This window comes from Terrapene carolina, unplaced genomic scaffold (assembly GCF_002925995.2).
Source record: "Terrapene carolina triunguis isolate 2854851 unplaced genomic scaffold, T_m_triunguis-2.0 Scaffold231, whole genome shotgun sequence".
NCBI classification, from domain to species: domain Eukaryota; kingdom Metazoa; phylum Chordata; order Testudines; family Emydidae; genus Terrapene; species Terrapene triunguis.
The window spans coordinates 19,518,719-19,533,686 of NW_020664582.1; the positions used below are offsets into that span (position 1 = coordinate 19,518,719).

The 14,968-nt window shown below is 51.9% G+C and overlaps 1 protein-coding gene across 3 annotated transcripts in view; it reads left to right on the top strand.

Moving 5' to 3' along the window:
- SMG6 (SMG6 nonsense mediated mRNA decay factor) overlaps window positions 1–14,968 on the top strand; it is a 150,369-nt gene that overhangs the window by 80,973 nt on the left and 54,428 nt on the right. For all 3 annotated transcript variants that reach the window (XM_024194364.3, XM_024194362.3, XM_024194363.3), the window contains exon 13: window positions 7,207–7,408. In XM_024194364.3, coding sequence (XP_024050132.2) covers window positions 7,207–7,408 — 202 coding nt within the window. The remainder of the gene's footprint in view (window positions 1–7,206; window positions 7,409–14,968) is intronic.

The following is a 14,968-nucleotide window of genomic DNA, read 5'->3' on the forward strand; positions in this document are numbered from 1 at the left end:
GCACCGGCACGGCGGCTCATCCCGGGGCCAGATGCAGCCCAGCAGCCCGTCCTAGCTCATGGTGGGGTTTGGGCTGGTGAGGCGGCTTGTCCAGGCTCATCCAGAGCCTGGGGCCTAGGCCGGTGGCCTGCCCGTCCCAGTGCCTCTGCTCGTGCTGTATTCTCCACATTCGTGATTCCTAGTTCTCCACAAGTGACAGAGTCAGGGGTCTTTGAGAACGTCTAAACTCAGCCCAGCTGTGGCAGTTGGTTTATTGCTTTCAGCTGGTACTTGAACCCGGGTCCTGGTCTTGGAGTCTTTCCCAGGTTTAATCCCCGGAGTTTTCTCTGCAGCTGTATGACACTGCACTGACCCCGAATGAGGATAGGAAAATAGAACCAGTGCCAAGCCAGAGTCTCTTTTTCATTTGGAGTCTGGCTGTCTGCCCATGACCAGGGTTACATAATGGGAAACATAGCTGGGCTCTGGAGAGCCCGCGTTTCACCACGCTGCCCAGACCTTCGCATTCTGATGCTATAGATCTTCCTAATTGTAGCTCAGATGCATTTATCACACTGTTGGATTTGAGTCCTTACAATAAAAAACACCAAATTCCTCAGCTTGCTGCTTTCCCCGTTGGACAGAGACGCAGGGAAAGGTGTTAGGTAAATGCTGCGCTCCGCTCCAGCACACGGCACTGGGGACTCAGAGCAGCATCTCAGGGCTGTCCTTTCCCTGACACGTGCTTAGGAACATGCGTCGAGCATGAACCCCAGCATTCAGGGTGTCCTCTCCACATCCAAACGGGCTCCAGGGCCGTGTGTGATACGAATGGTGGGCTGCACCCTTCCCAAGATCCCCACTCTTGATTCTAGGCTGCTTTGAGCTGACCCCCCCCCCCATAATAGACTGATTGGTGCCGGACCACAGAGGTTTGTGGGAAGATACAGACAATGTGTAGCCCTCTTTGGGACTGTGTGTGTGGGGGGGGGGGCAGGGGTGACATTCCTTCTCCTCTACCTCTCTGGGGGAGGTGCTTCCGTGGCTGCCATGTTGTGGCACAGTTCCTGGGTAGTAGCAGGGCCTCCTGTTGATGGCACGGCTGCATCATGGGCATCTCTCCTTGGATTCGAGAGAGCAGCAAAGTATTCGTGTGGTGGCTCCCTTGCCGAGAGGGGTTTGGTGAGTGAAGAGTGGGACTCTCACTCCAGCTGGAGAGAGGGCATGTCTCTGAATACCGGGTACATTCCCCTCCACACAGTGTGTGTGTGTTCCTGCCCCACCCAGTGGTACCAAAGAGTAGGTTGTGTGACCCAGCTGTGAAAGGCAATAACCCCACAACACAACTTCCTCATGCATAGCATCTCTCTCATGAGCTCCTTACGGAGAGTAGCTGAGGGGGTGGGCAAAGGAAAAGAGAGAGCGAGAGTTGACGAGGCAGAGATGTTACTGATGCACCCGCTGATGGCGTGAGGCAGATTCGCAGGCCGAGGAGGAGAGTTTCGGTGTGAGGTGGATGCTGGAGCTGCAAAGGAGAGGTGGGGGAGCCAGGGCTGCAGGGCAGGAAGCTGCTCCTGCCTTGAGGCAGTGGTTGAGGAAGTTGAGACTGGTGGGCAGAGAAGAGCACAAATTCCCTTGTGAGCTCAGAGATCTGCTCGCTGCTCCTCCTCACACCGACGAGCACATCGGGAGCTCAAACTCAGCAATGTGCCGTCCAGTGGAGAAACCCCAGGCTATTCAGTGTGATGCGGGGTGGCCGGTAGGAATCTGCTTTCCTGCTAGGCTGGGAATCGGGTCTCTGAGCTTGCTGTAGGCTGCATGCAGCCATTTCAAGTGGTGCATTTAAACCAACTATTAAATTCAACCCAAATGCTTTGAAAAAATTCTAGAGCCTACTTTATAGGAGCATGGAAGAGCCTGTCAGGCTGCCCTCCTCACACAGGGCCTGCTGAGCAGTGTCAGCTCCCACTGGGGGGCAGCGCCCCAGCCCAGCCCCTGAATACAGGTACCAAGATGCTGGTAGGGATTGCTACGGGCTGAATTGAAAACCCCTTTCTTAAGCCTTGTCTCCTTTAGTGAATGTTCATCATGGAACTGTCCCTGTCGAGCTGTCACGTCAGCAGGGTCAATGGCTGGGAAGAATGAAGGTAGAGTCAAGCTAGAGAAGAGGCAAAGCTCAAGCATTTGAGCCCCACCTGGGGAGGGGTCGTGGAGCAGCCTCAGTGCCATTAGCTAGGGAGGAGCAGGAGCCTCTTGGAGAGGTGCCCTGAAGCTGTGGAGGCAGGTCCACGTGGCTGGAATGATTTAGTGTCAGTAGCTGCCCCGAGATCAAGGCAAACGTGGAGGAAGCCGTTGGCTGCATGGAGCAGATGGCATCATATAGCTGGGTCGTGTTGTGGCTAGTGACTCCCTGTGCCATTGCTGGGAACGGGGAGATAAGAGACGGGGGTGGGCGGCGGTCTCTGGGTGAGGGGTGGTGAGGTGGAAAAGGTGCCAGAGGTCAGGGAGTCGTGTGGGATGGGGAAAGTGCTGGTGTCAGTGGGAAGAGGCTGGGTCTAGAGGGGATTGTCTGACCCCAGCTGGGCTCTCTGCAGCCTCACAGATGTGCCCCTGGGGGGCTCCAGGGTTATTTCTCCCCACTGGGCGCTGGGGAGAGAGTTGAGAGGCGTCGGTTGGATTTTCTGACTGACAGAGTTGAAGGAAGGGCCAAGGGCTCCACCCCAGAACTATGAGGTAAGTTCTCCATCCCAGGGCATCATTCTAGTGGGTCTGTAACGGGGTGGGCGAGGCTCTGTGGCCTGCAGTGTGTAAGTCGGATGAGATGCTCAGGACGGTCTCTTCTTGCCTTAAAGTTATGAGGGTGGCTCTAGTTGGGGAATGTGCAGGGCTTGCTGTGGGGGATTCTCTAGCCTGGGATATGCCGGAGGCCAGACTAGAACGGGCCCTGCTGGCCTTAACACCTGTGAATCTAGCTCTGAGACCCTCAGGAGTTTCTGCCCTTTCCAGACGCTCTACGTTTCCATGAGTTACCTGCCATAGCTGTCAGCTTGAGAGAGCCCAGGTGAAGGGGACATCCCCTCTGTGACTGCAGAGGCCCCTCAGTGCCCTCTGCAGCTGTGCCCCTGCGTTTAGGGGCAGGGTTGGTGAGTGGCTCTTAGGAGGAGCGAATACTTCACGTGCCTACAGAGGAATTGCTTTTATTCTGGTTTCCCCTGGGCTGGAATGGGGCTTGGAGGCAAGGCAGAAGCCTGGTTGGGTGGTGGGACTTTGGTGCACAGACGTGGGGAGCCTGGTGCCCTATTGGATTGAGCTTTCTCAGCCTCCTGCTTTGGGCTGGTTTCCTCTGGCTGCCTTCTCTGGGGCTTGCTTGCCTGCTGCGTTCAGCCTCTTTGAGCTCTGCTCGCCCCAGGAGCAGAAAGGCCCAAGTGATTTGCCATCTGTAGCGCGGCTCGGGAGCACAATGCAGGGTTTCTCACACCACTCTGGGTTTGTTGTGCAGCTGTGGAGTTTGAATGTGAGTGTTTAAACAAGCTGGTATTACTCAGGAAATGGCCACCTCCACAGGCTTGGAACATGGGGTCATTGTACTTGCATGAATCACCAGGCAGCCTGCTCCCCCTGTGAAGATGGTGGCTTATGTGAAAGCACTGCATAGCTTTGGCCCTGTCCAGGGGGACTCAGCGAGTGTCGGGCTGTGCTTACCACACAGAGTTGTTAGCAAGAGCTGCCTATTCCTGCCCCGCTGACTGTTCAGGGTGTTGGCCTCTGGAGGCAGTAGGCCTGGCTGTTGTGATTGTACAGGTCCAGCCCTAACCCTCGTCTTGGGAGTTCGTTTGGCCCCTGGGTGCCCTTGTCCATGCATGTGAGCTGTGTCCGCTCCATCCCCTGTCGCCCTGCCGCTGGGCTGCACTCATGCTGGCAGCTACATTCAGCCTGGGTTCTGAGACAGCAGAAAGTGAGCTAACCCTCGCTTGGCTTCCTCCATTAGAAGCCTGGAGAGCTTCGTTCTGTTTACCTGGGAACTGTGCGCTCCGGGGCTCGGGGTCAGCAATTCTGCAGAGCCCTCTGCAAAGGCTCCACAAAGAGGCCTGTTGCAACTCAGTTATTGTGTACGTACAGCAGGTGTGGAGGGTTGGATCTCCGAGTCTGTGCACAAAAATGCCCTGAATCACAACAATCCAGTCAAGGTGACACAAGCCAGCCAAACCTAGAAACCGTCACTGGGACCCTGGGGGCCGAAGGAGAAAGCACCTGGCCAGGTTCCCAAGGATTGCACGTCCCTCTAGGACAGTCTCCTAAGGGCTCAGGCAATGAACTTTTTGATTCTTTGGCCATCACCTGGACCTGGTGCTGGGTGTGTGGAGCCTGGAGAACTGCCCAATCCCGTAGTGGCGTACATGCCGACACACAGGAAGGAGGCAGCTGCACAAGATTCTGTCAGATGCACTCCCAGCTAAATCCCCATCATTGAGTGTCACAGCTGGAAACCAGGGCGAAAACAGCAAAGGAAAAGCACTTCTCGTTCCATCCTTATTGCCAAGGTCCCATGCACGGCCAGCCGCTTCACACCTAATGGGTGCAGCCCAGCTCCTGCTCTGAATTACACAGCATCCGCGTCGATAGCTCATGACAGAATTGCCCCAACCGTCAGTTTGATTGAGGGGACCATAGAGTGGAAATCTGACACGTACCATGGAAAGGGCGGATCTGCTGAGCCATTGCGAAACTGGGGGGAGCAGGGAGGATGCTGCGGAGCAGTGGCAGCAACTCCTGTCCCGGTGGAAGGTCTGGGGGGCCCTGCACTGGAATAGGGGGCTGGAAGGGTAAACTCCTCATCAGTGGGGCTGGAGCACTAGCGACCACGGAGGGAGGGTGCTGTGCAGAGCTGCTAAGCCTGCAGGAGGGGAACGCCCCAGCTCTGCCCCTTGCGAGATTAGCGAGCTCTCTTAAATGCAGTAATGTGAGTTATGTGACCATTTGTATGGCCTGAGGATGGCGTTGGACGCTGAGCCTGTCGGGGGGCCAAAGGGCACGAATGTCACGTCAGGAGTGTTTCTGCAGCGTGTTGATATGCCTCTGCCTCCCCCACCCAAAGAGAAGTGCTCCCTGCCATGTGCCCGGTCCTCCTCCCCAACTGGCATGGAGCATTCCCTGTTGTGTGTCCTTCCCCTCCTTGGCCATAGATGTCTGCCACCAGCACCCTGTCGGCCCTGTCCCAGCCCCTGGTCTGGGACTGCTCCCCCGGCACCCTGTGTCATCCATGCCCCCCACTCCTGCTGGAAAGGGGGCACTCCCTGTCCGGGTCCCCAGCCGATCTGCAGCTGTTCTCGCTGCTCATCCCGGTGTGGAGCAGCCCTCTCAGTCTGAGGGCCAGGAGTGCTATGTGACCAGACCCATGCAGCAGGGCACTGGGGGAGGGCTGAGCCTTTCAACCCCTGCGTGTCTCCCATGGGCAGCGCTCACGTTGGAGGTGGCCCAGAGCAGCCCTATCACATCCGGTGCTTGTCTCTGCAGCCTGGGCTGAAGGATAAACTATCAGAGCTGTGGGGCAGTGGATCATTCCTCTTATTATTTTCTTCTTTGCAGATGGGGTCGTGGAAAGTTCAGTTCCTTTTAACCCTCACAGCTCTGTTTATTTTCCAGCTGGTAGCACAAATGCAGTGTTTCCCATTACATCACAAAGGGCCTCGGACAGATCCCTCCGAAAAACGTGTTGCAACTGTTTATTTTTTTCCATATTTAAACAGTTCTGACAGCCAGACCTGGCCGAGCCAAGTGATGGAGCTTTGTGAATGAGCCCAGCTCCTGGTGTCTGTGCAGAGAGGGCTTCGAAGGCCCTCTTCTCCTTTGCAGCTTGTTTGCCGGGGCCGGCTCGGGGATGTGGGTGACTCTGCTACACGTGTGCTGATTATGTGCTGGGCTTTGATTAATGGCAGCTCATTCCGTCCAGTTCCCAGGACGCTCTTGAAAACAAGATGTTTCATTTCAGTGCACTTTCCTGGTACATTGATTGCCATAAATAAACGAGTGCAGACTCTGTCCACCTGGAGCAGTTCACGGAGCAGGGGGCCTGCTCCAGCCCCTTGGCTGCCTCTGGCTGTGGAGACAGTCCCATCCCCCTGCCATTGGTCTCTGTCCTGCGCCTCACAGTTCATCAAGGAGGCACAGATGGGCACAGCACAAGGCTGCTGTCTGGGACCCGAAGGCGTGGGGAGCCCAGCTCAGTGTGCTGCTTTCCCTTCCCCATCTCCCGCCTCGATCTAAAATCCCTGCTTTCTTGTGTGAAATCATTAACAAGTAGCAGTTGGTTGTGAGCTTGTAGCTGTGCGGTTGGTCCGCTGCCCGAGTGTGCCACTGTGCACCTATTCTGCCCCCGCGCCCCACCTAGACCCTGGGGGCACTGGGCTCCAGCTGCCCTCGGAGGAGAGCAGAGGCTACAGGCAGCTGCTGAACTGCTCAAGGCTTTGTGTTGACAGTCTGGGCTCTGCGTGTCACTGGTGCTCGAAGAAGGTGACACACCACACAGGCAGCTTTGCTCCAAAGTGTTGAAATTGTGACCAGAAATGAAACAAGGTGTTACATCTAGTGACTGGCATTTAAAGACAAAGCCCCTGAGGTCCCGCATGGCCACAGCATGTGATGGCAGATAGTGACCTGGGCTCTGTCTGCACTTTGTGAGACACAGATAGGGCCCTGGGGACATCAGCTTCTAGGAGGGGTTGGAGAAAATAGGCTGTGTCTCAGGCAGGGCTGGAGCTGTGGCTGCAGTAGAGGAGAGGGCCATCCTGAGGCTGCCCAGGAGGTGACTTCCCCCTTCCCAGACATAACATGGAGCATTACTCCTCTCTGGAGTGAGCTGGATTATTTTCAGCATCACCTGGGGCTTTGGGTGGGGTAGATGCTTCCCCATGTCTCCGTACCAGGTTGGGCTTGCAGGGGGGGCTGTACTCTATGTGTGTGTGTGGGGGGGGTATCCTGGGAGCTTCCTGGTCCACAGTAGAGGAGTAAGGGGGGCTTTTGACTGTCCTCACCTGCAGAGTGGGTAGAGGGCTTGTGTTAGCAAGTGCTGGGCTCACTGCTCGGGGTAAAACCCATGGGGCTGCACTCCTACCCTGAAGGGTATGTGCTGGGAGGTGCATCTTGCCTCATCTCACCTCCCTGATCTTTGCTGTGATGATGCAGAGAACATGCCAGAATTGCTCACATCTCTTCCCCTCGTTCTCCCAGGGTCTCAGTGGATGTGTGGGCGACACTGGCCGACTTCTGTAACATACTGACCACAGTGAATCAGTCGGAGGTGCCGTTGTACAAGGACCCCGATGATGACCTTTCCCTGCTCAGCCTGGAAGAGGATCGGCTCCTTTCGGGCTTTGTCCCCCTGCTGGTCGCCCCCCAGGAGCCCTGCTACGTGGAGAAAACCTCGGACAAGGTCAGCACTAGGCCAAACATCCCCCCTTGATTCCTCCAGACTTTTATTCTTGGGAAGTTTTCTGTGCAAACGGAACACGATTAAGTCATTGAGAAGGGTGTTAAGGGAAAATATCGACCTTTTAGCCGCTGACATCCAGCTCTGTGTCATGAAAACCCCTCTCGACTTCCTCTGGTGTGTGTGTGTGCTCGCTGGCATGTTGTATATACGATCATTTCCTCACTTGTTTAAATAGTGCAGCTTGTGTTGGCAGCGCTCTCACTCCACTCCAAATGGTTTGCATCATGCTTAACGCACCCTCCCCCTCCCCCGGCCACAAAACTCTGGGCTAGGAAAGCAGCCAGGGCTTTTTTCCTTCTCTAAAGAGGAGAGTGATAAATAGGTGACTAGAGAGAAGCAGACACCATGTGTTAACGTACAAAAGGCTTTTAGGAATATAAAGCATTCCCTGCTGCCCACTCTCTATTTTCCTTTCTTTGCTCTAGGAGCCCGGTCTAGCCTGAACTTTCTTCGGCTGTTGGTTTTTAGACTAATGAAATCAGCTCCCTTGTTGGTGTGGGGCTTAGGTTCCATTCTGTGCCACCGCCCGGCCAGGGGGGATGTGGGGGCTGGGGCTGAGAAGGTGCCTGCACTGGCCACGTGCACTCCTGCTGGGGGTGGAGAGAGGAGAGTGACATGGGGTTGGGGACCACACGGGGCAGGGCAGGAATGAGGAGTGGAGCTTGTCAGTCCCCTGTGTCTGGTGCCTGGGTGAGCCCTGCAGGGCAGCATCCCAGAGCTGGAGCTGTCACTCTCACAGGAGGATGTTGTGGTGTTTCCCTGAGCAGAGAGGACTCTAGGAAGAGAAGTGGAGCTGCTGGGACCAAGTCTGTAAGAAAGGTGGGTAAGCTGGGGCTGGCCAGAGATGTGCATTTCCAGGTGTCACTTCTCCACGACCTGTTCCTGAACTGACTGTGAGAAATCTGGGACCCTCGTGAGAAGGGGAACCTCAGAGGTGCTAATTTCTGTTTCACTTCCCTGTCTGCCCTGCTGCCCCTTGTAACGCTGCACTGGGGCAGAGAGGAGAATACAATCACTGTCCCTGTTTCAAGAAGCACCTCGCTCCAGGAAGGGACCATCCGAAGAGGCTCTTTAGGGGCATATTCCTGGGGTTTAAAATAGCAACCCTGCAGTCGCTATTTCTTTCCCCCCGGGAAGCTGGCTTGTGTTGGTGGCCTTGCAGACTGGCTTGGGCTTGGTTTCTCTGGGCGGGAGAAGGCAGTCTGACTCAGGCCATATAGTCAGCCCAAAGCTGACACGGGCACCTGCAGTCCCAGCATCCCAATCTTAGCATCGAACCCGTGACAGAAACGGCAGACAGCCAGACAGGGTGCTCTGGCCAGAGAGCACAATGTACCTGCTGTGTCGGCATTCCCTGGACTTTGCCATTTCCCACTGGGCACCAGAGGCATTCGGATTACCCTCCCCAAATACTGACATGCTCAAAGCATTGTCCCTTAGCCCTCAGTGAGCTGCAGAGCAGCCACAGAGCTGAGGTTTTCTCCCTTCTTGGTCCCCAGTGGGGGATGTAAAGAGAACTGTGGGGAAAAGGGGGGGGCGTGTCTTGCACAGCGAAGCGGCATCCACCCAAACAGCGTGGGTTTTCTAGGTTGTTGGTAGAGAATGTGAAACTGCCCCTCTCAGTTCTGAATTCTCACACTTTGCTGCTTAGGAAATGTCTCTTTGTTTCCTTTGCAGCCAGTTCTTCACAGCCCCCTGTTTCATTTGCACGGGTGTTAAACACATTGCCGTGTTCCCCAGACTCTGCATGTGGCAGTCATTTTATCTAAACACAGCAAATACCTAGGAAGAGAGAGACATTTGGATTTTAGCCCCTCTCTGATAATACCTGAGATTGGACTGCAAGTCTTTGGGGCAGGGTCTGTGTTTTTATCTTAAATAATAAATTCTGAGCATTGCGATTGCCAGTTCTTCTGTTCGTTCCCTCAGTCCCATTCTATGGTAGAGTGCTGCAGTCCATCAGAGCCTCTTCACAGCCAGCATTTCTCAGCGGGTCACTGGACATTTGGCTTCCATCTTGCTATGGATGAACATGTTCCACACCTTTCGTTGCTGGGAGGCTCTGCGGTTGGATTCATGCCGGAACCAGCATGCTGTTTAGATTTTTCTGTCTTCTCATGCACTACCACTGAAGCTGTCACCTTTTCCCCTTATAAAGCCAGCTTATCACCAGCTCAAGCTCCCCCATAAGTGTTCATTCCGGGCTGAGCATTGCATGGTGGTGTTTTAATTGGTGTGTGTTGGGCGAATACCTGCTGAAACACACACTTGTATGCAGGACTTGTGCAGTGGAATATAGTGACGCATACCGATCAACTGCAGTCTACATAACCAGCAAAGTGAGACTTCATACTGTGCCTACAGGTTCACAGACTATGGGCATCTTGTCAGGGCCTGTCCCCCTTCACTGGGAGCTGGTCCCATGCCCCTAGCATCAGGCTCTTACCTAGCTTTGCTCCCCAGGGCAAGTGCTGAGTAGGATGGTGTGGTGGAGTGAGGCTGCTGGCAGAGGTGAAGGTAAAGAATGAGGGTTTCATCTGTGCCTGCGTGGTGCTGGTGGTGGGGGCTTCCAGTGGCAAACATTGGATTGCACTGAAAACAGAGCCCATCTGCTCTGTGCACTAGGGGCGTTCTCCCGGGAGTCTTGGGCATCTGATGGTTTCTTCTGCGCTCGCTGGCCATTGATTGCAAGAGGGCTCCTGTGGAGTTGGTGGTAAGGCTGTGACTGGGCTGTGGAACTCCCAGGTGGGGAGAACGGCCCGGAGATCTCCTCTGGGGTCATTCTGGAGACTTATTTGGATGCTCATCATCACTCAGTGTGCGTCCATTCCTACTAACTCGGCATAGCCTGGGCACACAAAGGAAGAGATCTAGCAGCTCAGTCTGTCATTTAAGTTTGAAACACTGTACAGCACATGCACCTGTGTGCCTAAGCTAGTACCTGAGTAGCAGATCCTGTGTGAGCCCCAGCCAGAGAGATGTGGAAGAGAAAGTGTTAATGTCCCTTCCCACAATAAATGTCTGTGAATGGGGGGTCCTGAAACCTGAGCCTCTCTCCCGCCTCCCCCAGCCTTGACACATGTTAATAAAAGGTTTTTAAATACCAATAAAAAGGCAACAGCCCCAGCTCACTGGGGTCTGGGGCCTGTGTCCTGGGGAAGGCCCTTCACAAATGTGGTTTTTGCATTTTCACGTTTTTGGCTGGTGAATAAGATTGAGGAGAAATGCTCTTTCCCCCGATAACAATACAGTGAGACGCAGGATCAGCAGTGTGTGGATTAAAACCAGACGGTGAATGATTAATACACTTGCTTATGGGGCTAGTCACTACGGCTCCCTCCACTGAAACAAAAGGGAGCCTTTCTCTGTGCGCGTGCTCATAGGAGCATGCGCTTTGTACATGTGTGGTGAACTCACTCACCACTGGCAAGACCCCAAGTGCTCTGCCTCCTGCATGGTCCTGGAAAGGAGGCAAATCCCTGGCATGTGTCTCTGAGTGAGACACTCCAGTCTAGGGATTGGCGCATGCATGGTGGGGCATCACGCCTGCAGCTACGCTTGTCATCTTCCCTACTTGACGAATGCTCAGCTGCCCGCTATGTGCATGGTCCCCTGCTGTGGGAACGGCAAAACAGTGGGTCCCAAACCTGGTTCCATTAAGGTCCTTTGTTTCTCTTTGAAAAGTACAAGCCTCTTTTCTCTGGTTCCAGGCCCAGGTATGTTTTCTGAACTATTAATCTCTCTCTAGTCTGGCTCATATGTTCGGGGTTTCCATAACTGCTGGCCACTGCATTGGCCTCTCAGGAGTTCTCTGTTAGGCTTGGGCTAACATTAGCCCATTTAGCTAGCAGAGCATTGAGCTGCTTATTAGCAAGATGCAGTTTTCTAAAGACTTTCAGCTCTTTTTTTGAGTGAAGTAGAGTATCTGTCTGCCCAGAAAGAGAGCCCACACAGAAGGGCCAGAGGAATAGGCATTGGAATGCCTCGTGAAAACCTAGGTCCTGTCCTTCCTGAGATGACAGATCTGTGGCTAATCTTCTGAAAGCCTCCTGGGACAGAGGCAAGGACATTTACCTTCCTGAGAGTGGCTCTGAAGTTTGTTGTCTTGAGGAGGAAGTTCCCATGGGGTGGTTGGTAGAGCAATGTGAGTAATGAGTATAAAGGCTTTGGGCTCAGTTCGGCCACCCGTATGTTGAGCAGCACCTTACTCCACGAGTAATCTCATTGATGGCAGTAGCGCAAGGTGCTGCCCAGCAGGAGTAAGGGTGGCAGAATTGGGCCCTCTGTGAGGGACAGCCTCATCCCAAACAGGAAAGAGAACCCTGAGGCAAAGTGATGGACCTGCTTCCCAGCACCCTCCTGTGCATGTCCCCGAGGTGCTGTGTCTGTGCCGAGCCACACTGGAACGCTTGCTCAGCCCGTCAGAGCAAGGGGCTTGCAGTTCACTTCGGTGGGGAGGAGGGAAGCAGTGAGAACCCTAGAGTGGAAGAGTCCAAGGAGGAGTCACCTTTGAAGGACTCCTTTCATCTCTGTCTGCCTTGCTTTCCAAACAAGCATCACCAGAGCCCTGCCACACACAGCTACAGGGCAGCAGCTGGCAGCCCATAGGCTATGGAATTAAACATTGAAACACCTGCAGACCAATAACTAAACTCCACGTTGACCTCGTCCTTCCCTTTCATGTGGTATCTTTGGATCGTAAAAGGCACTGATGGTGAGTTACCATCAACGTCAGAAGTTGATGTCACTGGTAATAGAGAAGAAACTGGGTTTCACCCACTGAGAAGGTAACATGCAGAGTGTTTCCTGGCTTGAACTCTTGATCTTATTACCTGCGTTTCCCTTGAACCTTGTGTGCCAGTGATTGTCTAGACACCCCCTGAGTCACTCGGCCATTCTGAATTTGCCAGACATCATTGACATCCTTTGTTTGTGATGGGAGGTCTCAAGGTCCACCCATCTCCCCAGCCCAGTGTGGCAGATGGAGGACACACTGACCTCTGACCTGTGCTTGTGGTCAGTGTTTTATAGAAAGGGGCATGCTGGAGCATCCGAGTGACCCTTGGTGCCCTTGGCCAGACTCCGCACGGCTGTGTGCCAGAGGGATTCTGAGCAGCTCTCATTTCATCTGGCCGGCTAGTTGCTGCTTAAACAGAGCAACATTTGAGCATATTTTTAAAACTCGGTTTTATTGTGGCTGAAGATAAAGGTAACTTGGTGCAAACAAGCTGTAGTATTGCATGAGGACACTAAATGCAGCCCTGGAGAAATCTGCAATGTGGAATAATAGTTCAAGCTCTAAAAAAAAAAAAAAAAAAAAAAAGGAGGGAGGGGGGAATTCTGCCATAAATCTAGTGAGTGGAATCAGAGGGAAATGATCCCATCTGGAAAACTCCAGCGCTGGTGCTGCTGAAGGCTTAAGGAGCGATGCAGATCGCAAAGAGAAAACCCTGCAGTCTGAGGATGACAGGCTCCTTAATTGATGTCCATTGCAACTGGTACTCTGCCAGTTTATGTTGGCCATGTTCCAGCGTGCTGTAATTTTGGAGCCAGGTGTGAAGCGTTTCTGTTCCGTCTTGTTCCCAAGCACCTACAGAAGCCTCACACATCTCTCTTGAGGCTGCAGCATGTAGGAAACAGCTGTACAGGTATAGGTGGAAGGAAATGTCACAGCTGGGTTGGGAATGCTCCCCCACACCTTGCCTGAGGTCTGGGTTTGAGAGGAGGGGGCACCCCCGTCTGGCTACACCAGGCTAAGGGAATGTAGCCACTGTCATAGAGGCCCATCTGTCTGGCTGGCTGTTGATCAGGCACTCTCAGTAGCAGTGGGAGTCCAGGAGAGACACAGGTCAGCAGTCCCTCGGCAAAAGACATTCCTCCATGACCTGCATTAGCCAGCAGAATAGCAGATTCTAACACCAGGGATTCCTTTAGGGTAAGGCCAGAGGGGACCACTGGGATCATGTATCGTGCCCTCCTGTCCAGCAGGCTGTGGGACTCCCTGAATTAATGCCTGTTTGAAAGAGAGCAGATCTTTTAGAAAAAAATCCAGTCTTGATTTTAAAATGATCAATGAGGGAGAATCTACCATGATGCTTGGTAAATTGGTCCAGTTGTCAAATACCCTCACTTAGGGTGAATAAAAGTCAACTTTTAAAAACATTAAAAAAACAGATTTTTTAATTTAAATTAAATACGTTTTCTTTTTAAAACTAAACCTTTTGAAAATGACATTTGAAAAAGCCTAAACTTACTATAATCTATTAAAATAATTTGAATTAAATAAAACAAATGAAGCAGTGCATATTTGTAGCCGAGGTTTAAAGAAAGTCAGACCGCTGAATTGATGCAAGTCTCTGGCTAAGCTGGAAACCAGAGTTTGCTGAAGTGCCAATTCTACAGGTGCAGAGAGAATATCTACCTCATTTTGGTTTATTCAACTACCGTACTTTAGTTCAATGGCTAGTTCCTTCAAAGCCCAGGAAAGCCGGTTTTCCTCTCCCAATCTGTGAATAAAATGTGAGGTGAGAGGATGAGAACTAGTACGTCTACAATCTTGAAAGACATGGGACTAGAAACAGTCAGTTCACTTAACTACAGGTAAATAGTTCCTTTGGTTAATAAAATCTGTTAGTTTTAAATGCAAAACAAGTTTTGACAAACTATTTTTTTTCTTATGTCTCCTTCACATTTAAAGTAGTTTTATGTAACTATTTAAAAAAATGCTGGGTTTGTGCATTTGAATGCAACTGTAGAATTGAATTCTAATTTCCATCCAAATAATTGTGACACGTCATAAGTAAAAAAATGAGTCACCATCTCGTAAATAGGAAATGCATCATTCACCATATTCTAACATAATAAAAAAAGTAAAAATTAAGAATCTGAATAAATGTGTATGTCAAGCTAGATAATTGCTTAAATAAATGTGTATAGATACAGTGTATCCTCCTGGTTGGCAAAAAGAAGTACCAAATTTAGTGGAAAGGTTATATTTAGTTGCAAATCAACATATTTTAATGGTTACTAACCAGTGAGAATTAACCTTTCTTTAGGAAAAGAACTAAAAAGAACAAATGCAAAACAAGATTAAAATAGATTATTTAAATAAAGGTTTTCCTGCTTGCTGATTTAAATCATTATTAAAATCGATGATTTAAGTCACTTTGATTTAAATCAGTCCACCCTGACCTCACTGTTAAAAATTTGCACAATTCTTACTTGTCTGAATTTGTCTAGCTTCAGTTTCCAGCGATTCGATCCTGTTATACCTTTGTCTGGTAGAGTGAAAAGCCCTCTAGTATCAAAATTCTGTTCCACAAATAGGCACTTGCAGACTATGAACAAGTCATCCGTTAACCTTCTCTTAGTTAAATTGAATAGCTCAACCTCCTGTCACTGGGCAAGTCTACGCTACAGCACTACATCGGCACAGCTGCACCACTGTAGCGGATCTGGTGACTGCTCTGCCATCAGCATAATTACTCCATCTCGGCAAGA